Genomic DNA, 21,636 nt, shown 5'->3' on the forward strand with positions numbered 1-21,636 from the left:
TGCCACACCCAAACAACCCCCCACTTTCTGATTGGCTGTTGGATCTGTGACGTCACTCAGACACAGGTGTACCTGATTACAGGCCACTTCATTAGGGAAAACGCTTAAGGTGAAAAGTGCCACACCCGCCCTCACCCCCACTTTCTGATTGGCTGTTGAATCTGTGACGTCACTCGGACACTCCATTAGGTACACCGCCATTTTCAGGTGTACCTAATCACAGGCAACTTTATTAGGGAAAAATCATGGTCAAAGTTTAAATGAAAGTGAAAAGTGCCACACCCAAACAACCCCCCACTTTCTGATTGGCTGGTTGATCTGTGACGTCACTCGGACACAGGTGTATCTAATTACAGGTAATTAGGGAAAAAGTTTAACTGAAAGTGAAAAGTGCCACACCCGCCCTCACCCCCACTTTCTGATTGGCTGTTGGATCCGGGACGTCACTCGGACACTCCATTAGGTACACCGCCATTTTCAGGTGTACCTAATCACAGGCCACTTTATTAGGGAAAAATCATGGTCAAAGTTTAAATGAAAGTGAAAAGTGCCACACCCAAACAACCCCCCACTTTCTGATTGGCTGTTGGATCTGTGACGTCACTTGGACACAGGTGTACCTGATTACAGGCCACTTCATTAGGGAAAACGCTTAAGGTGAAAAGTGCCACACCCGCCCTCACCCCCACTTTCTGATTGGCTGTTGGATCTGTGACGTCACTCGGACACAGGTGTACCTGATTACAGGCCACTTCATTAGGGAAAACGTTTAAGGTGAAAAGTGCCACACCCGCCCTCACCCCCACTTTCTGATTGGCTATTGGATCTGTGACGTCACTTGGACACTCCTCAAGGTACACCGCCATTTTCAAGTGTACCTAATGACAGGCCACTTCATTAGGGAAAAATCATGGTCAAAGCTTAACTAAAAGTGAAAAGTGCCACACCCGCCCTCACCCCCACTTTCTGATTGGCTGTTGGATCTGTGACGTCACTCGGACACTCCATTTGGTACACTGCCATTTTTAGGTGTACCAGATTACAGGCCATTTCATTAGGGAAAAATCATGGTCTAAGTGCCACACCCGCCCTTACCCTGGCTGTTTGATCCGTGACGTCAATTTGGAAACTTCATTAGGTACTTCATAACTGGCCATTACTTTTGTAAAACTGGGCAGAATTGTGAAAAATATTAAAGTTTGAAACTCAATACCTGATGCGGGAATGACAAGTCATAACAAGACACTTTGGCAAGAACGAGCTTGGTTATATTTGAATTGAGCTTTCTCGTTTACCGTAGGCACGCCAGTTCACCCACGTAATCAATTAATTCTCTCAAAAATAGTCGTTTTATCCATAATTTAAAAAAAAAAACGTCCGTGTTTATCACATGTACATTCAAAAACAACATTTCCCAGAATGCATTTCAAAACGGGTGTCCAAAAATATTGCCTTCGCTAAAAATGGCTAAATTCGGACTATAAAGACAATGATATTGTCATTCCATTTCACTCAAATAAATACACACACGACGGATGGGCTTTTATTAAATAAATAAAACCAAATTTAAAAAGTCAGGCGGGGTCTTGAGATGCCGCGTGTGCTCGGGGCTCAACTCGAGCTGAAGTTTCTTTTTTCCCCCCTCCTCTGGGGTAAACACCTAAGGAAGACTGCATCACTAGCATTACTTGAAGCTCTTCTTCGTCGATTATGGCCACGGTGCGGCCGTTAATTTGTGTGGTGTCGGTGTTACTTGTAGTGTTTGAGAGGTTCTCGGCGCTGGCCGCCTTTTCGCAATCCCTGGACAGCGACTTCACGTTCACTCTGCCCGCCGGTCGCAAGGAATGTTTCTACCAGACTATGAAGAAAGACGCATCGCTGGAAATAGAATATCAGGTCGGGAATATTCAAATAATCAATTGGATTACAAGTGAAATAAATTCAATCTAGTCATCGAAACCAAGGTTCTGCTAGCCTTACGAGGTAACGGTGGTGTCCACAATGTCATGGCAGTGGTTTTTGCGAGCCATCATTTTAGAACAAAAGTAGGTCTGGGTTGGAAGGAAGGGCAAATTAAAATGCACAATGAAAAGGGAGGTCAAGGAGAATAAGGTCTGAAGTGGAAAAGAGGTAAGGAAGGCAAAAAGTAAGCTTCAGTGAAGGAGAGAATACATGACAAAAATATCTCAAAACTTTGGGAAGGAAAGTGGGAATGAAGGAAGGAAGCAAAAGACAGAAGCAGGGGGAAAACATAATCTGAAGCCATAGCAGGAAGGATATAAAATAAACAGCAGGCCCCAGGTAAGAAAAGAAGTATGGCAAGAAAGAAAAGGAAGGAAAATAATCACTTTTGAACTTCATGTCAATCGTAGGTATTGGATGGCGCAGGCTTGGATGTGGATTTCTACATCTCCTCTCCCTCCGGTCAGATTCTTTACAGCGACCATCACAAGTCAGACGGAATGCACACGTAAGCTCAAGCGGCCATATTCGGCTTTGCTTTTCATAACTATTGTGAAATGAGAAATTCAAACAAAAGAGACAAACATAACCGGTTTCCTCCTTCAGCGTAGAGACAGAAGACGGCGACTACATGTTCTGCTTCGACAACACCTTCAGCAGCGTTTCGGAGAAGCTGGTCTTCTTTGAGCTCATCCTGGACAACATGGATGCCGATGAGGAGCCCGAAGACTGGAAGGAGTACGTGCATGGCACCGACATCTTGGACATGAAGCTGGAGGATATTATGGTGAGTTGGCAAAACATCATTTTTAAGAAATCCCTAGTCGTTATTATTGTGTGGTTTTTGGAGACCACCGTGGGTAGACTTTGTCCGGTGGTGTTATTTGCCACATTGGGTGCAAAGTGACCCAGCTGGCAAACTCTATTTGATGTCAGGCTGGTGTTGTGAACTTTCACCCATTAGCTGTTTGGGGCTAGGCCAATTGTTTAAGCCATGACAGCAAGCTCCACCCTGGTGAATTGTGTCAAAGAGCACACAGGCCGAGTGACGGGAAATGTGTCTTCCAGCTGGCTTTTTATTTTTAGCCCAACATGCTTTAAAGGAGACCTATCTATGTCCAAATTTAAAACAGTGTTTTAATTTTCTTCAAAGTTCCACAGGGATCAATACCCCTCCCCCTTTACTTCTGGGCAAATAGTAAGTTACATTATCATAGCAACCAGGGCGAAGAGCCTTATCTTCTATTTGATAGCACAGAGCCCGGATTCAAAATATTTTATACCTATTCCAGCTTGAAGGATATATATGAGACATATTTACCTGATAATCACATCTTGCCATCTGACCCAGGACACCATCAACAGCGTGAAGTCGCGGCTGGGCAAGAGCTCGCAGATCCAAACGATGCTGCGAGCCTTTGAGGCCCGCGACCGCAACCTGCAGGAGAGCAACTATGACCGGGTCAACTTTTGGTCGCTGGTTAACCTAGCGGTCATGATGCTGGTGTCGGGCGTGCAGGTCTACTTGGTGCGCTCGCTCTTCGAAGACAAGAAGAAGATTTGCACGTAACAAACCTCATAAAGGGGAGGGGCGGGCCTGCAAAGGAAGAAAAAATAATCACTGTTTAGAACATTTCAGAAACGCAACAAATGAGCCTCGGATATTTTCTGCTCTTCAGTCCACTGGAATTGAATGGTTTTGAGTTTTGTCTACATCATTGCTGTAAGCTCACTAGGCTTGTTATCGTTAACACTTTGCAATCTTCATTTTAGAAAAACAGTATTTCAGAAGTATCTTTTTTTTCCCAGCACACACTTCCGTCCAGTATTATGTTTGAGTGATTTTCTTAAAGCGTATAATCCACCACCGAGTGAGTTGATCTGTTTAACTGACTGACTGTTACAATCAGAAATAAAGATTTATATATCGTGATTACTGAGCAGAACTTGTCTCAAGTTCAGACGTTGAAATATTTATTCATTTACTTGTAAATGTGTAAATTAAAAGTTTTGGACTAAAGGAAAAAAAATGGCATGCGTGGTCCTTTGTAAAATGAAAAAAAAAAAGTGGATGTGACTAACACTTGTTTGAAGGTCACCAATGTCACCGTGGATTGTCTGCAAACCAGCATTTGCGGCAGACCTCACAGCGCAGTTGGGAAGACGGGATATAATACTGCCCTCCGGTGCCGACGATTGCTTGGGGTCGTCCCTCACCAGCGGACACAATCTGCTTAAACAAAGACCATGTCAAGAGAATTATTTGCGCCCAACATTGCATCAAAGTGTACATACCTGTGTTTGGGGACAGCCGTGCAGACAAGGCAACTGGTGCATGCTCCTCAACCTGACCATAAGCTCGTCCTCTGGTTTCCAAATGAAGAAAGGATGGAGCTGGAAGGACTTTGGGGAGGGCAGCTCAGCCTCGGGGTGGACGAGCTCCGGCTGCGGGGGGAAACGCCACAAAGAGATGGCATGACCCGCTCTGCACCGGGCTACATCCCGGCCACAGCCCCAGATCCTGTAGCTCCGTCATCATCCACATCTTTTGATGTTCTGAATACATTAACAGCAGACTGAGGCGCTCTGGAACTCGATGATGCAGCTCCTGATGAGGGCCCAAAGTGGCAATTTTTTTGTTGGCCTGTAGTTACCCATGTATGCCGCTATGTAAAGTTTTAACGTAAACAAACGACCCTGCACGAGAATGTGTAATGGTGTTCGATAAATATTGACCGGGTAGCACACGTAGCCTTTCTTTAGTTCTGCTTTGTAGTTACATTAAATTGTCCTTTAAAAAATCCAAACATTTCAAAGCTAGACTTTATGGAACTATTCGATTCAAGACCTTTTCAGACACCGCGGATACACTGCGTACGACTAGCGACAAAAAAAAAAAAAAAACGTTTCTGTTTCTGTTGAGCGACGGTAAGCGTTTCCGCACACCAACAGTAGGAGTCGCTACTGACTGCGTTTACGCGTTTCCACTTCCGGGACGCTCAATCAGCTGTAACATTCGCTGCCAGGAGCAACATTCTCCTCAGGTAAGAAGCTAAGCTTCGACATCTACCGATGTTTGCACATTACCAACTCATCGCCGGCTATAATTATAATAACATAGTAGAGATAAATACATGAGTTTTTAACTGAGACATCAAACCTGGACATTGCTGATGGTGCAGGCGCATTGACAAGACTTAAGAGGTGGATTTGCTAACCAAAACTACCTGTACATCAGAAGACTTTGAGAAGATTTTGGAAAAGAGCCTTGGGGAAACTATGATCTACACCTGATCACGTTCAAAGAGAACCTTCCTGTTTTGCCGGTTGTGTCACGTCACAACAAAGCCTGATCATCTCAAACATTTTGTCCCAAGACCATAAAAAGATTGATCGGAACAGCTTCCACTCGTAGTATCCCCCCCAAGCTAAATCTGCGCTTGTGTTCAGGGCGATGGGGCCAGACGACGGCCCGGGTGCGGCCGTCGCCTGGAGGAAGGTCCTGTGGGAGCGCCAGCCATACCCGGACAACTACGTGGACCGACGCTTCCTGGAAGAGCTCCGAAGGAACGAGGGAATCCGTCAGTATCGTTACTGGGCTGTGGTGCGAGAGGCATGCTTGGTGGGGCAGCAGCTCTCCTGCGTGGCTATTTTCATCACCCTCTGGCTCTACATGGAACAGGTATCTGATGGATAGTTTTATTTGTAGTAGTAATATTTAATAATTATTATTATTGGTTTGCCTTGAATGAAATGTTCTGCCTCAGTGTTAAAGGACCTATTTCATTTTATTTTGCCTAATGTCGGAACAAGGCCTAAAAAAAACGTTTGGTCAGGATTCTATCCCAGATGACTGCAAGATATCTAATCCTCCATCCATAATGTCTTCTGCTATATTTTTAGGGCCTCCTATCCCCAGAGACCCTTCTGCTTATCAGCCTGGGGAGCTCCTTGCTGGGCTACGGACTGTACCAAGCCCTCGCATCTCAGGCGGAACCAGTTCTCCAACCTCGGACTCATTTGGATGACATACAGAGTGCCACAATTTTCCTGTCCTTCATCTTCGGCTTCTCGCCCGTGCTAAAAACGCTCACAGAGTCCGTCAGCACGGACACAGTCTACGCCATGTCGGCCGTCATGCTACTGGCTCACCTGGTGTCCTTCCCTTACACCCACCCCTCGCCCCCGGGCAGCCTGTCCCTCAACGCAGCCCTGTTTGCATCTGTGTGTCTGGCCTCCCGCCTCCCAGGCGCCCTGCATACCTTCACCATGCTCAGCTGCGCCCTCCTGGTCTTCGCCCTTTGGCCCTGCCTCCTAAGGCGGGTGAAGAACGGGGCCCCGCGTTACTTTGCCGCCTTGTGTGCGGGGGTATGCGCGGCAGGCGTAGTGGGACTGGCGTCGCGCTGGCCCGGCGGGGCGGTCATCCTGGCGCTGGCCTTGGCCAGCGTGATTCTCCTCTGCCCCTGGCTGCTGGTCCGCTTGCAGAGGCACAAGGACAACATCCAAGGGCCGTGGGATGAGGCGGAGATCCGTGAGGACCTCAGCCGCTTCCTCCAATAAAGGAAGCCTGGAAGAAACAGACATGAGCTGGACACTTGACTGGTACATGAGATCAGCCTTTACCAAGATAACAAAAACTGTAAACAATAATGAAAGTTTTTGTTTTTATAGCTAAAGCTGCTATTTTAATAAATCAAGTATTGACTTCAATAGTTGAGGTTACTGTGTATTGTGGATACTATGCACTCATTTGATACGGTCAATCTGGAAAATATTCACAATGAAAGTCACAACCCAAATCTAATCTTCATCCCAATATGCTGGGTCAAAAGAATTAACCCAATTTTGTGTTCAAGTAACACCAAATCAGCTCAAAATCTCCTATACAGCCCCTTCTTGCATAGCTGATGGCACACTCACTCACCACAGTACTGTATTTACAGGTTGTTGTTTTTTCATTGAATTGTTTTGTATTTATGGCCAAAAGTGTTTTCCTACAAATATTTACTGTAATTATGATTTTACTACTGACAGGTTAGTTGACCCACAGGTAGAAATTGCCGCTATGTCGCCATTGAAGCAACCTATATTATTATGAAACCTTGTTATTAAAAAATATATATTTGTGCAAATAAAAGTTTCTAATTTTACAAGAATAAAGCTATATGCTTGCATTTTTTTTGTGCTAAAAAGTTAGCCATCTACCTACCAAAGGTGGCGTTCACCTAGTTGATAGCAGGGCACATAGAGACAAAACAAGCATGCCTGACTGTCATTCAAATGTTCCAAACTGAAGACAAATGCTAATGAAAAATAAAACTGCTCTTTATTTATTTTTTTTAAAAAGTGTTATAAAAGTGTTTTTTTTGTTTGTTTGTTTTTATATATATATATATATATATATATATATATATATATATACATATATATATATATATATATCCCGTTCATAGAATAGCTGTTATTTATATTTACACAAAGTTGAGGCGCTTGAGGAAAGGTCAGCAGCCAACGCTCGTGTGTGTACAAAAAAGGCTCATGACTTGCGCAAATGCGACAGGCGGCAGCACTCGGGTCCGATCGAACATCGCGTAGCTGGATGGGAGTCGTCGGGGGGGGTGAGGGGGGTGTCTTATTTGGCGATTGGGGCTGCCGGAGCAGGCCTCCTACGGGGGAACAGATGAGACCGGTGTAACGTGCATCCAGTAAAATTCAACAGCAGCAGTGTGTTGTAAATAAAGGCAAAATTAATGACAACTCAAGGAGAGACAAGTGGAAGAGAAATTAGTTAGCATGCATCCACACACAGCTTGCTAGATTGTGTACGTCTGTAAATAATTGTATGGTAGTATGTGCAAGTAAAATCTATATACCTGTCCATCTATCCGACCACTCATCTACTTCTCTTCTTTTATTACATTTGCCAATCCATCTATGCAGCCACCTACTGACCTACAACAACACAACATACAAAAGATGTAATTTGAGATTCCCTGTTTCGTAGTATTTGTCTGCTTCTCTAAATCGGTACATCTACTCTTCCCAGAGTATTTTTTACAGGGTGCGAATACTTTTGCCACCTCTAGCAATATGTGGAGAGATCGTTGGTGGGATGAAACAGGGCAAGGAAGGCAAGTGAGGTGGACTGCGAATGGGAAAGAACCTAAGGAACCTTGGAGAGCGCAGAGGAAATGAGGCAGGGAGAAAAAAAAGGAAACACCAGCCAAGTAGCTGGGGTGGAACCAGAGTGAAGAAATGTACGAGACAAAGACGTCGGCGGGAGGGAGTGAGGGAAGATAAATAACAGCCGTTGCATGAGGGAAATCTGGGACTGCAATAAAACATGCGAGCAGAAAGACGGGAAAAAAGGGGAGGGGGCAGCTTGATGGGCCTGTTTTATCTGGCCGCGGTAGAAAGCATGCAGAGGGGTCCGCTCTGCCCGCCAATATGAGAAACACATTGCGCGGCCCAGCTCAAATTACAACACCGTGCAGCCACGAGCCTCAACCGTGCAGCTTCTACCTGGGCACACAAGCCGGGCCGGGAAGCCGCTGGTTGGCGTGGACGGGCACGGGCGGGGCGCGCCCACGGTTTCGAGACTTGCCGCCGGTCGCCGACTTTTTAGGGGGCGTGGAGCTGCGTTAGGTGGAGAAGTCGTGATGCCCGCGGTTCTGGACGCCTTGAGCGAGCGCGGCCAAGGGGGCCTACCTGAAGTGCTGCGTCCCAAAGCGCGAGAGGTCCGAAGGAGCGACGTAGCCGGAGGTGGAGAATTCGCCGATGATCTTGAGCGCGGCCTGCAGGGCGGCGTGCTTTCTGAGCACTTGTTCCCGATGCTGCCGCTGATCGGGTGACTCATCCATCAGCGCCAAGCAGTCTCCCAAAGCATAGAGCTGGGCCAGCAGCTCTGAGCTAATGAACTCCTTCACCTTGCCAGAGGGATTATAAACAGATGTGACAAGTCAAAAAACGTTACATGCTGTCAGATGCTGCTTTATGGCATTTCTTACATTTATGTGGGATACAAGTTTTCTTTTTTAAGCCACTGGAAAAAAAAATCAGTGGAGTGGAACCTCGAAAACAATCCATTCCAGTACACTGGTCAACCTCACAATTGTGCAGAGTTTAGAAGAATTTGTCCCGCAGGAAAAATAATTTTGTTCCACTATCAAACTATCGCCATCATAAACTTTTAATAACAATACAGTGAAGGCCAGATATTCGCGGGGATGACACCCACAAAATAAAAGAATTAGAATTGATGTCACAAGCTACCAAGCACCCTTTTTGTATTCGACTAAACTATGGCATACAGCCGAACATTGGTGATTGGCACTTAAATTCCACTAGATGGCGTCAGACCAACATTTTTGAGGCATTATGAGAATTTTCATCGAAAAAATTAGCTCCACGATGATTTCTAAGACGCAGCCAATTAAAGGTGTCATCTAAACATCTCGTGAAAAAATAAAGAATGTTTAGCATACGGTGTTGATCATCAGGTGCATGATGACTTTGGGCATCATGTCCTTGACGGTCTTATGAATGATGCTCATGTAGGACTCCACCAGGTTGCGGATAGTCTCCACCTGCCGCTCCAGCTGGGGGTCCGTGAAGTTCTCCGACAACCCGTTGCCCTGCGCGTCCACCTGGGTGACACGCACAAAACCATCACAGAGCGTTTTCGTTTTTTTCCCACACGCGTGCGGGAAAAAATTGCTTGTGCATGATAAGGTCAAGAGACTTTAGCTGGGAGACTAAAATGGAGGAGAGTGGGCAGGAGGGGGAAAAAAGTGGGTGGGAGGGGGGGTAAAAGAGACGGGGATCTGCTGATTAGAACCAGACTGGAACACACACGCATTGGAGTGACATCACTGGCCAGGAATGTTGCGCTGAAGAGCAAGATGGGGGGGGGGGGACTTCGCACATGAGAAGAGGGGGTGAAAAAGGGTTACTGCAGGGGTGGGCAAAGGATGGCCAGCGGGACACATTTGGCCCACTCTGATTCGACCAAACACAGATTTACATGAGCAAGGTATTGAAAAATCGAATTCATTTCTAAGTTAAAAAAAAAAAAAATCAGATCCACATTTTACTAAAACTTTGAGATTGGTAAGAGCAGGTAGGAGCCGCCTTCTGCCTCGCCACGGGGTTCTACAAAAAAGGTCAGGGTACACACCGTGACCTCCTCTGGGTAGACGCCAGCCCGGAGTAAAGAGGACTTCCAGATGTCCAGCTCCTCCTGAGAGTTGCAGACCAGCTCCAGAAACTTGTAGTCCTTGTACACGTTCCTTCAAGTAAATCATCAACTTAGGAAAATATCAAATACACAAGGCTGCAAAAGTTCAAACCAAAATTCAGCGGAAAACAGATGCCCTTAAAAGTCAAGCAGCAAATCAAATCTTGCGAAATTTTAGACGAGCCTGAAAATGATTCGCATCAGCGATATGTACGGCTGTCATTTTATTAATGAATTCTATATTTATAAAATGCCACTTGGTTAATTTCAGTTTTCTACTTACACATTGGAACATATTGTACAGAATACAATGACATGTGTAGTGAGTCCAAATACTTTTGTCCATATGGTGTCCATAAAATACCCCCAAAGACCAGACTGCAATATTCCAAGAAGGCTTTTTTTTTTTTTTTTTTTTTTTTTACAAAGCAGATGTAACCATATTTATGGGCCGCTATTCACAAAGCACTGGAAAAAATGCTTACGAAACTTTTTTCCCCCCTTCCTGTGTCCCACAGATATTTATGTCATTAAAATATAATTAGTCAAGTATGAAGTTCTAATTTACAATCCGTGAAAAGTGCCAGGACTCCGTGAAGTTTGGCTCGGGTCCACCGTGACCGCAGTGCTTTCTTACGAGCGCTTTGCGATTCTACAAAATATGGGGTTTTTTTTGCAGGGGGGGGGGGGGGGGGCGTTTGCAGCATTGTCGTCGAACTCCCATCGATTTTGAACGATCAACATCGCGGGAAGCCAAAGTCACATGTCTCTGTGGTTACTGACACAAGCTCCCACTATAACTCGACTCATATCCTGGTATCCTTTCGTCTTTTGTTTGTATTTTCTGTCCTTGATTCTACGTCATCTATGTACTTTGGCTGCGCAATCCACGGACAAAAAAAAAAAAAGCCCGCAATCTGCGTCCCATCTGTAAGACATTTTTCTTTAATCACTCGGTTGTTTCTTCCCTCCTCTCGCTGTTCCCGCCTCACACTCACAACCTCAAATATGTGAAATCTGCGTGTGCGTGTGCGTGTGTGACAACTGCAATCCTGGGAGAAAGAGAGAGCAATGAGAGGAGATTAACAAACAGGCCGGAGTTCCACTGGGTGAGGCTAATAAGTCAGGGTGTGGTGGCGAGCAGTCAAGGCAGCGAGCCAACAATGACAGTACCAGAACGCTATTACTCCACAACAGGGCCCAAGAACCTTCTGCGGACCGGGTCGGACCAGATGCAGCCCACCAAAGCATTCGATGTATTTGTCATGCAAATCGAAACATATATAAAACGATGGAGGGGCCATCATAGTTGCGCGACCTTTTTTTGTTTTTGTTTTTTGTGACTTGCTCCACACGCTTTAGATGGTTGAAAGCTTTGTAATTTAGCGCCGGCGTCTGTTTGTTTCAAAATGGCTGCTTCAAACCAAAATGGTGGACTTCCTGCATGATTCCTTACTGGACGAACGCAGCAAATTTTCTAACGATTTCCACTGTCAATCACCGCTTGCAACTTTTATTAAATGTCAATTTGGCATGTATTTAAAAACTAAACTGTCCCCTGATGCGGGAAAAAAAAAGTAACCTGACTGCTGGTCTACAATCAGAACACAAAAGTGTTCCCCATCTTCTGCGAAGGAAGCGCGGCTGCTTTCGCTTTCAAGACATTTTTCAAATGAGTGAAAATACAGAAAAAAAGAGGAGAAGAACAGGAAAAGGAGGAGGGGGGAGATGTTGGTGTTGGTCGGGGGGGTCGGAGGCAGAGGACCGATTTTGACACATTCCTGGCCGATGGCGTTGATACGCTTTCGTCCTCCCCTCAACCCCTTCTCCCGTTCTTCTCCTCTTTCTCTGCGGTGAGTCGAGCAATTCTTTCCAAATGTCTCTGATCCGAGCCTTTCTGGCTTTGATTAGTTGCTTAATGAGCCTGCCGTCGGTATGCTGCGCTCCACACGCTTGCGCATGAACGCAGTTCTTGTGTGTGTATGTGAATCCAAACACGGCACATATGCGCTGGTCCAATCATCTCCTATTACACTCTTTCTCCGCCTAAGTCCTCTTATGTTCTCTCCATCTGTTTCACACACTTTAAGGCATCATATCCGTGCACCCCGCAGTTTGTGCGGCGTTTACGTGGAGACAATAAAACCGCGCCCGTCGCCACCGCCGGTACCAACTGCGTATCCCCTAGGCAAGGTCACGGGAAGGGCAAAGCATCTTCCCGGAAAAGGCCGTGGCAAACTCCAGAGAGCAGGTGACGAGGTCATAAGCTTGTCAAATATTCTCACACACACACACACACACACACACACACACACACACACACACACACACACACACACACACACACACACACACACACACACACACACACACACACACACACACACACACACACACACACACACACACACACGGACCTTGACTCAGAATGGAAGAGGGCGAAGGAGAATTTGCTGGACATGAAGCCCCTCTCGACATCTCGGACTTTGAGGTTGTCCAGAGGGAGCATGTACCTCTTCTCCGTCTCCTGGAAGAAAGGAGGAAAAAGAAAAAAAGAGTAAGATAAAACTTGACAGCGGTATGTGAAGTAAAATATGACACAGGTGTTTTTTTATTTTTTGTACTCGTGGGCCTAGTGCAGTCACATGTCTGGTACTAAACTTTTTTTCAGGCTGCGTCTGAAAGAGAAAGCGTCCAACCCGTATGAAGGAACTTGTGTGCGAGACTGCAGCTGATGATACCGAGCCAGTGAAATTTCCACAGCCTTGTCGTGAAAGCAATTGCGGCAATATTCCGCTTTGACGGCTTCCACCTACAAAACCTGATCAGCCATTATTGCGGCATCTTTGTGTGGAAAAAGGCGAAGGAGCATTCTGAGAAGCAGACGGTGTGGAAGGCAAGGAACACGAGAGCCCAAGCTGGCAGGGAACAAGAACTGAAGAAAAAACAAAAAAAGAGAAGACGTCGGTTCCACATGTGAAAGCCATTACTCAGATTTGGGTCCAGAGCGCAACATTTCTCCAAGAGTGAAGCCCACCCCCCCACTTTTAAGAGGGGGGCTTCCAATGTGGTAGAAGGTACAGCTGTTGATGAGCTCGTCTCGGATGGGAGTTGGAGGACGTGTGACTAACACGCAGAGCACAAACATTCTTTCAATCGCGCTGCGTTTAATGTGTTCATTGGCTATGCAGGTGTGCGTGCATCTGCAACCCCCCCCCCCTTTTTTTTTAAATGCATTGGTAGAACATTTCGGACTTCCCTCTCCCTCCCAGTACTCCCCTGAACCCTACGACTCTCTTCCTCCGTCGACTCTTTCCTTTTTTTTCCTCCCAAAAGGGGCCCACTTCCTGTAACAGAGGCCGAGGGAGAGAGAAAAAAAAAAATGACAGAAAGCGATTGGCGCCGGGACAGCAACATCTGGGATCGTTTTAGACGGGAGGGGGGAGGAGACTGGATGGAGTATAGGGTGCTCCAGAGGCAGAAAGTAGAGATGAGGAAGAGGAAGGATAGAGAGAGGTTAATTTCACGGGAGGAGATGCGGAAAAGGGTTTGAGGAGCACTGGAAAAGCGAGGAGAGAGCGCCGACGATCCCAAAGTTGATCCCCCCGTCAAGCCATATATGGCCGCCGGCTTCCTCCCTAACTCTCTTCTCCTCTTCTATTTCCTTATGCCTTCCCGAGCTTAACAGGCAGGACTCCCAATGAGTCAAAGTGCCACGTCGAGAACTGGATACTATCCCGGGACCCCGGCGGCGACTCTAACGTCCCAGAAACGAAGAGGAACAAACCCAGGAGTGAATGACGGACAGAGAAGCGATCGGCTCGCCGAGACGGGATACGATGGACGGAAACTTTTTGCCGGGCACGGGAAGAGACCAACGGAGACGACGCAAGTGAAGGCTCCTGCTCCGTCATCCCAGTGTTCAGACTACCTGTTCAGGATTTTGGTGGTGTACAGTAGTCTGCACATTGGTTAGACTGTGCAAGGAAACGCTTCAGAGAGGATTTTTAAAAAAAAAAGTTTTTTATACATATATATTATTATTCAAATATATGTATCTATTATATATTCATATTATTTGTATTATTATAATATTTAGTATTTTGTTGTCACAATAGCTTACATTGGGTGTCGCGCGTGGCTACATGACGAGCGCTTGTGCATTGCCGACTCTTAAATCTGGCGGCACGAGGTGTCATAGATCAGAGCTGCTGTGTCTGGAGAGGTGCGTCATGGATGCGAGACATGAAACAGGCCTCACGCACATCGGGTGGCGGCGTGTAGATTAAGTGTATGCATTAGTTAGCCGTCTGTTTATCCTCAGGAGGCCCACGAGGCGGCCTAGGCAGGGGTGAAGGAATGTATATCGAGTCTTTGCTGATAAGAATGGCAGTACGCATTTGTAATCCAGGAAAAAAGGCGTGGAACGAGCAGGCCTGTTACAAATCAAGGGATGGAGAGGTGCAAAAGTGGGTGTTTGTGAGTCAGAGGGAAGGGGCAGTTGTGGGAGGGGAGGGGGGGTCCGATGGAGAAACAGCCATGTGGGATTTCTCTGGGCAAGAAGATCTTGGAAGCTAGTGTTTGGACAAAGCTTCACATTTTCCAGCCAGGAATGTGCATAGTCCCAGGGAGACTGCCAACCACAGAGAGACACAGAGTGAGAGAGAAAGAGAGAGGGGGAGAGAGAGAGAGAAAGGGGGGAAAAAAAGAGGGGGAGGTAAAGAAAGAAAAAAAAAAGCGGCAAGATTCGAGGAAAAATGTCTGTGGACGTAGTGTGGGCGGGAATGTGAGAGTAGGAACTGCGAGAGAGGAAGCTGACGCTTGGCTCCCATGCACGCACACACACACGCACACACACACGCACACACACACACACACACACACACACGCACACACACGCACGCTCACACACACGCGCATTTGAGAACGTCCTGTTATAGATCTGATTTGCGCAATTGTGTGGATGACTGAAAAAAAGAAACATTCGAGTATCTCACACGCACTTAAATTAGCGTAAAGCCTTCCAATGGTTGCTATCACGGCAAATAAGTGTGAAAGCTATAAAGTAACTAGTTTTGTGTGCGTGTGTATGTAAGCGTAAAATAACCGCGCTTGGGGCTGCTGCGTCTGGGAACGCGCCGTTCTGTGTTTATCTCAAAAGTGACCATGTGTGCGTCTAAATGAGTGTATATTTTTCTAAGCCATTTGCACGCCGGTGTGTTTATATCAGACTCTGCGTGTGTACTGTATACTGTATATACAAGTCTGTCCTCTGTGTGTGTGTGTGCGAGCGAGTGTGTCCATGTGTGTCCATGTGTGTGTTTGCTGGTCTTTGTTTGGATTGGGGCAACTCCAGCTGTGTCAAAGTGAGCCGTTCCAAATGCTTGAAATCCCAGAGGAGGAAGACGAGGGGGAGCGAGGGGAAGAGTGAATGGAAGGCGAGACCAATAGATTTGGGGGGGGGGGGGTGGAGGAGGGGGCTCAGTGACACATCCAGGTGGTAAAAGTAAACTTTGGGTCAAGGATGCTGTTTTTCCTAATGCAAGTTTTATGAAATAGCCGTGATATTAAGATCATTTGTGAGTTACATAGTTTGTATCTCTGCTGCTGTCATTTTTTGCTTGATTGATGCGCCGCCCCTCCCGCCCAGCATTGGTGAGCTCTGACCTCACTTCCTGCCCATCTCCCCATGACGTCAGCCGACCAGACTGTTGTGGTGTGTCTGCCTGTCTACACTTGCTGTGCAGACCTTCTGCTCCTGTACAGCAGGCACAGACAGGCAGACAGATGGCAGCCCCACTGACACCAGGAGCACCCAAAAACTGCACCGCCTCTGTATGCCGTTGCACGTGTGTTTCAAGCTGAGTTCTTCTAATAAAGCCACGGTGACGCTCAAATGTGCTGCATTGTTTTTTTCTTAAAAAAAAAACCCCAAAGGACTCACCTCGCTGTCCTTGAACCAGGACAAGCTCTCGGTGGAGAGAATGAACCAGAACTCCTTGCCGATGATGCTGACGTTGTTGATGGTGAGCCATCCTTTTCTTATGACCTGCACAAGGAGACCAAAAGCAAAGCATTTAGATCACGAAAGCTTGAGACTACTACATTGAGAACAGGTCTACAGATAAAATCAAGGGTCCTCAATTACAAGTTAAAGCTGACATTATGTGCGCCCCCCCCCACACACAATTTCTAACAATGTTTTATTAATTAATATAGTGGCATGCTTTTGTAAAAATACCCGATAAATCAAAAACTTTAGCGGCTTTAAATTTGTTTGTAAAAGTGTCCAAATCTCACCCAGATTTGTATATTGAGGACCCCTGGATTATAAAGTGGACCCAAACGGTAAACATAGAGCAAAAGTTGTGAAATTTGATGGGAGAGAAATTTACAGAGAGGTTCGCTAAAGAGATGAGACATTTCCCAGGAGATTGCCGCAATAAACATAAGAAGCAGTCCACCAGGTGAGGCTGGTAGAAAAACTTGCGATGAATTAAAGTGGGGAAGAAAGGTCGACATTAGTAGCGCAGGTCAGCCAGATGACAAAAACACAAGGAGTGAAGCGACCGCACAGATTGCAACCGTCATGCCGACCCAGAATCCTGTGCACAAATATGTCCAGCAGAGGCTTAAAGAGATCGGTATCCTACTATTAGACTCGAAGGAGTAGCCACACCCTGGAGATTGGGGAGACATTAGAAATGAAGATGGAATCCAACTGGTTCTTTTCAACATTTTAACCGGTGAAGTTGCTTATGCCTTTTTTCAGTGTTGGTCTGGAACTTAAATTCTGCGACGAATGGGGCAGAGGGAATGAAATTATAGTAGGCAGTCAAGCCTAAATTCTCACCTGTTGCGCTCCACCGCTGGCAGCCGTCTTGTTATCGCTGCGGTGGCACAGATGTTGAGCACTGAGAGGAACAAAAGGGTGGATTTAAAATTTGGAGGAAAAAAAAAATCTTTAACAGTCTGCGATTTACTCACTGAGTAAAGCCGATAAAGTCTTCGTGTTTGGTATTAATGTACGCGAGCTGCATGTCGATGAGCAGAGAGATCTGAGGAGAGCAAAATGCAAGTAAAGTGGAGGAGAACCAGAACCGTTAATAGTCGAGCAATCCGTTAATGAAAAACAAACACACCAGTCCGAATGTGCTGGACTGACCTGATCTCGGCATGAACTTTCTTGTTCTCGGATTTCAGCGGTGACAAGCCGCTCGGTCTCTTCCCGCAGCTTGGGAAAACAACTGAGCTTCAGGGAGAAGAAGTAGCTTCAGTTAAAAGCCACCATGGTATAGACGTCTGGCTCCCTCATGGATTCGTACCTTATTAAAGCATTCATAAACGGTGGAGACCAGTTCTTTGCAGACCATGTCGACGAATCCGAAACAAGGAATTTTGAGTTTGGAGATCTGCTTCTTGACAATAGCCTGAAAAGCCATGTCGGGGGTGAACAGGCCCGTCCTGCAGGTGAACCAAGTAGAAATTTGTACACACATAACTTTGTCGAGATCAAAAGTGAAAGGATGAAACCACCTGACGCCGTGGATGTTCCTGATGGCGTAGGCGATCTCCATTCGCAGCTTCCTTTCGTCACACTTCATCTGTGAGGCAACAGAAGGAGCTTGGCGATTTAGCGTTGCCTATCTTTCAACTGGGTCCCGTCGAGAACCTCGTTGAGTCCCACAAAACAAGTTCACACGCACTTTGTGCAGTTGATAGGGGAAGCGTTCATGGAAGATCTGGTTGATCCTCGCGCCTCCCGACAGGTGGACAGTGTTGACTTCGTCGGCCGAGCCCTCGATAAACTTCTCAAAGTCGCCGGATAGTTGCTGTACTAACCTGGAAATAGAGTATACAGGTTATTATTATTATTATATATTTTTAATTTATAATAATATTCATCTAGTGGGTGTTTACTGAACACCCTTCCGACTGACTTGATGAGGGTCTTGGTCCTGCACATGGGGTCATCTGGATTATAGACTTTGTACGCGTCGACTTCTTTACTAATGGACACAAGTAGGTACTGCATGTGACTGCAGAGCGCAGGCAGACTCTCTCGGATGTGGTTTGTCAATTGCTGCAAACAAACAAACAAACAAACAAACAAACAAACAAACACATAAACAAACAATGAGTACCAATTAGCTGAAAGCGCCGTCGTTCGATTTCTCTGGGCTGTCTGACCTGGTTGAGGGTCTTCTGTAAGTATGGAGTCCCCATTCGGTCACACATGTGCCTGTAAACTGGGTGGGACAGGAAAAACTTTTTCTCCGCTTGCAAAGCTGTCTTAATATCCCTTTTCCCGTCGATGTCCTTTTGACTGCGATTCACTAGCCCAATATAACCTGGCGAGGGAAAAAAGACAACAGACCACTTTTATTCTATGCCGATAATCCACTGATCTGATGTCATAAACTCAGTGCTGATATCTCCACTGACGTGATGGTTTGAACTCCCGAATTCTATTTTTTTTTTTTCTGAAAAGTCCAAATGTTCCACTTTGTGTGCATTCCACTGTAGATGTTACAACATGCGGCTGCGTGACTAAAGCTGCAGCTCTGCGCTGCAGACTGACTTCAGGGGCTTTTCTGTGGATAATGTGTTGAAGTGTTTTGGAAAGAGGTATGAAATAGCATCACACCTGGTTTTGCTTCACGGTAAATCTTTATCTCACACACATGGTGACTCACCTCTTCTCAGTGGAAGCAATCTATTCTCTAGTATTTCCAGAGCATCTGTTCCTTTATCCATTAGGTCCAGCATAGTGAGCACACCTATCGTGCGCTGGCCTAACATATAGGGGGGGTCAATTAGATAAATGAACACATTTCCAATTAAAATTACATCAGGCTGAGAAACTTACCCTGTGGGTCGACATCTTTGGCCAGTTTGAGCGCATCCGAATTGGCCAGGTCCATGTTGGCAGGCGTCACGGCCAGGATGAGGCAGTTCTCTTTGCATATGTACTGCATGATCATGTCTCGCACCTGGTACTCGATGTCTGGCGGCTGGTCGCCGACGGGAACCTTGGTGATGCCAGGCAGGTCCACCAGGGTGAGGTTGAGCACTGTACCCAATAGATGATTGGAGTGATGATGAAGATAAAGATGAGAGCATGAGGTGAGATTACCATTAGGAGAAAAAATGCGGAGGTTGATGGGGATGGGAGAGATGCCTTTGTTGTTTCCTGTCAGCCTGCGAGTTTCTGACTCGATTTCTTGGCGGATCTCATCAAAGTCTAAGAATCTCTTCCCCCTGCAGTGCAAAAATTCCCCATATTCTAGAGACAGGGAAGAAGATGATAGAAATCAGATAATAAACCATTACATCTAATGTTTTATGTGGTTGTGGACCAATTAGTGGGACGTTTGTGCAAAGATCAATTGCCTGGTAAAAATGGACCGATTTTTCTCTCTTACGCCACCTAGTGTCAACTTCAGGCACATGCTGATGAATACAACATGCATCCGTTGAGTCATCAGAAGTCTTGCTCACCGGCGTCAGCGTGATGCAGCTGCAGAACCAAAGGCCGTCGAGTAACAATTCCAGTACCGCGGGGAAGGAAGTCTCTGTCGGAGAAAATAAAACAAACACACGCTGAAAAAGAGAAGGAAACTTACATGGCCATCAAGGCAGATATTTGTCTAGAACACCTTTTTTTTTTTTTTTTTTTAAAAAGCCTCCTATTTCCCATATAAATCTTGATCAGGGATGTTTGTTTTCACCGCATCCTGCTCCTCATCACATTGCTGGCCGAGAGCCCGAAATAGCGGTGTCACAACATGCAGTCAAACAAAGGGACTGAAATATATCAATGCACAATCAGGAAGGAGAGGCCTTCAGGCGTTACTTTAAAACAATTCCTAATCGGACGGTGGAGATTTCGACTGGTCACCCCCTCATCACCGAGCTGCATTGTCTGGGGCTAAAAGAAATTCTTGAGGAAACTTGCGACTGAGTCACAAGGCAGCATGCTTTTTTGGGGACAGAATGAAAGGAATCCTCTTATCACTTTATCACACTGAAACACAAAAATGTGTGTTCGTTTTGTCACACTGGGACGACGGTGGACCGCAATCCATTCTATGACGACTTTAAAAACAAGGTTTCCCATAGGAACAAATGTCAAATAATTTGTTCCAGGACTAAACAGCCAGTCATAAAATCTCTATCACAGTACAGAAATTCTTTTGGGTCAAATTTCAATATTCCCAACTGTCAGTGTAAAAGGTTTAGCGGTGTATAATTAAACAGAAAGAAAATAAAAGTACTTCATTTTTGAAGATGCCCAACTGACACGTAATGAACAAATTACTTTTTAAAAATTGGGAGAGCACAGCCTGTCAATATGCAGCGCCAAAAAGTCAAGACATTTGTGTCATTGTAGTGCATGAGAAGTTACAAAATTAGTGTCCACCAAAAAGGTGGATATATATTCAAGTGTTAGAACCAGTTAAATAAATTAAGTGGGACTTACCTGCCCACAAAGTTTTCCAGCACCGAGCTCTTCCCGGAGCTCTGGCCGCCCACCACGGCAATTTGCGGCAGGGAAAGGTTGTAGTTCAGGCCCGCGCTGCCCAGGGCGTCCTGGAGCCGATTGACCATCGAGATCATGCTGTACGGCGACGATGGAGGTGGTCGAGGAAGAGGCGGCGGTGTTGCAGTGAAGTCGGAATTTCCGAGCCCCGGAACGCCCCCCTGAACTCCCCGTCAACTTTCACGAGGGCTGCCACGCCGCGTATCAACAGCAAGTTGGGGCAAAAAGTGATAAAGTGACAGTGAAAAATCACACTTTTGACAAGAAACAAAGAAACAAAGGCAGGAGAAATGGACACGTTGCGGCACATGAGGAAGACAATGCTATTATCGTCACATGATGCGTTCAAGAGCCTCCCAGTCTTACGTTCCATGACACTCACGCGACGACCCATCTTTCTGTTGCCCTTAGCAACGGCGCGACCAAATTATCCGTTTTCTGGAGTGATTTACAACGACCAGACTCTTACATTTATATGACTTTGACAAAATAAACCAAAGTAATTCGTCATGCGGGCTTAATTAGGGCGTGTTTGCTAACTTGTTTGTTCACGAGAGCTAGCGTCCAGATTTCGGGCAAAGCAAACGGGAATGAGACAATAGTTGAGGCTTATTTTGTTGACGCAAAGTCTATTCACACGGTTTCGCTTCTTCTTACCTCCGTGTAGACATTTAGGAAGTGAGCCGCGCAGTTGAGTGGGTCTCCACGGTTAGCTTGGAAGAGAAGGTGGAGGAGCAGGGAGGAAAAAAAAAAAAAAAAAACACCAAACTTTTTGACAGCTAACGGGCGCGAAACGTCTGCGCATGCGCGTCGACCACTTGTATGTGTAAAATATTTCCCACATCTCAACGCACATTTAGATTTTGTTAATGTGATAATTGTATCACTCCCGTTC

At 46.1% G+C, this 21,636-nt stretch overlaps 3 protein-coding genes across 9 annotated transcripts; 2 read left to right on the top strand and 1 right to left on the bottom strand.

The window, feature by feature from the left end:
* Positions 1 to 1,457: 1,457 nt before the first annotated feature.
* dnm3a (dynamin 3a) lies at positions 1,458 to 21,523 on the bottom strand. Of its 6 annotated transcripts, none has more exons than XM_085927285.1 (27): positions 21,399 to 21,523; positions 20,682 to 20,930; positions 19,700 to 19,773; positions 19,335 to 19,484; positions 19,068 to 19,271; positions 18,895 to 18,993; positions 18,389 to 18,549; positions 18,139 to 18,281; positions 17,905 to 18,040; positions 17,735 to 17,802; positions 17,524 to 17,662; positions 17,364 to 17,450; positions 17,186 to 17,256; positions 17,052 to 17,112; positions 16,852 to 16,878; positions 16,143 to 16,247; positions 12,616 to 12,725; positions 10,139 to 10,250; positions 9,447 to 9,608; positions 8,671 to 8,888; positions 8,485 to 8,598; positions 7,836 to 7,914; positions 6,225 to 7,628; positions 4,258 to 4,407; positions 4,045 to 4,192; positions 3,284 to 3,559; positions 1,458 to 2,734 (listed from the first exon to the last, which is right to left on the bottom strand). In XM_085927285.1, exons 2-22 carry the CDS (start codon positions 20,816 to 20,818, stop codon positions 7,860 to 7,862), a joined length of 2,433 nt encoding a protein of 810 aa, XP_085783411.1. In that variant the 5' UTR covers positions 20,819 to 20,930; positions 21,399 to 21,523; the 3' UTR covers positions 1,458 to 2,734; positions 3,284 to 3,559; positions 4,045 to 4,192; positions 4,258 to 4,407; positions 6,225 to 7,628; positions 7,836 to 7,859. The 6 variants fall into 6 exon arrangements, with proteins under 6 accessions (XP_085783411.1, XP_085783410.1, XP_085783409.1 ...); XM_085927284.1 differs by having other exon boundaries at positions 4,258 to 4,570; XM_085927283.1 differs by having other exon boundaries at positions 4,258 to 7,628.
* Positions 1,590 to 4,001, top strand: tmed5 (transmembrane p24 trafficking protein 5). Its single transcript, XM_085927292.1, has 4 exons — positions 1,590 to 1,896; positions 2,373 to 2,470; positions 2,569 to 2,749; positions 3,314 to 4,001. The coding sequence occupies exons 1-4, from the start codon at positions 1,711 to 1,713 to the stop codon at positions 3,530 to 3,532; spliced, it is 684 nt and encodes a 227-aa protein (XP_085783418.1). The 5' UTR covers positions 1,590 to 1,710; the 3' UTR covers positions 3,533 to 4,001.
* pigc (phosphatidylinositol glycan anchor biosynthesis, class C) lies at positions 4,890 to 7,265 on the top strand. Of its 2 annotated transcripts, none has more exons than XM_085927290.1 (3): positions 4,890 to 5,006; positions 5,413 to 5,644; positions 5,866 to 7,264. In XM_085927290.1, the coding sequence occupies exons 2-3, from the start codon at positions 5,417 to 5,419 to the stop codon at positions 6,520 to 6,522; spliced, it is 885 nt and encodes a 294-aa protein (XP_085783416.1). In that variant the 5' UTR covers positions 4,890 to 5,006; positions 5,413 to 5,416; the 3' UTR covers positions 6,523 to 7,264. The 2 variants fall into 2 exon arrangements, with proteins under 2 accessions (XP_085783416.1, XP_085783417.1); XM_085927291.1 differs by lacking the exon at positions 4,890 to 5,006 and adding an exon at positions 5,014 to 5,166 and having other exon boundaries at positions 5,866 to 7,265.
* Positions 21,524 to 21,636: the final 113 nt, after the last annotated feature.

Source organism: Syngnathus leptorhynchus, chromosome 13, assembly GCF_054491065.1.
Source record: "Syngnathus leptorhynchus isolate UIUO chromosome 13, UIUO_Slep, whole genome shotgun sequence".
Classification (NCBI taxonomy): domain Eukaryota; kingdom Metazoa; phylum Chordata; class Actinopteri; order Syngnathiformes; family Syngnathidae; genus Syngnathus; species Syngnathus leptorhynchus.

Bases quoted from the DNA above. Each gene is read 5' to 3' on its own strand.
- tmed5 (XM_085927292.1), top strand. From the start codon at position 1,711: ATGGCCACGGTGCGGCCGTTAATTTGTGTGGTGTCGGTGTTACTTGTA. The intron at 1,897-2,372 runs GTCGGGAATATT...TGTCAATCGTAG, and splicing joins CGCTGGAAATAGAATATCAG to GTATTGGATGGCGCAGGCTT. The intron at 2,471-2,568 runs GTAAGCTCAAGC...TTCCTCCTTCAG, and splicing joins AAGTCAGACGGAATGCACAC to CGTAGAGACAGAAGACGGCG.
- pigc (XM_085927290.1), top strand. From the start codon at position 5,417: ATGGGGCCAGACGACGGCCCGGGTGCGGCCGTCGCCTGGAGGAAGGTC. The intron at 5,645-5,865 runs GTATCTGATGGA...CTATATTTTTAG, and splicing joins TCTGGCTCTACATGGAACAG to GGCCTCCTATCCCCAGAGAC.
- dnm3a (XM_085927285.1), bottom strand. From the start codon at position 20,818: ATGATCTCGATGGTCAATCGGCTCCAGGACGCCCTGGGCAGCGCGGGC. The intron at 18,994-19,067 runs GTAAGTTTCTCA...CCTATATGTTAG, and splicing joins CAAAGATGTCGACCCACAGG to GCCAGCGCACGATAGGTGTG. The intron at 10,251-12,615 runs GTCCGTGTGTGT...ATTTACTTGAAG, and splicing joins CTCTTCCATTCTGAGTCAAG to GAACGTGTACAAGGACTACA.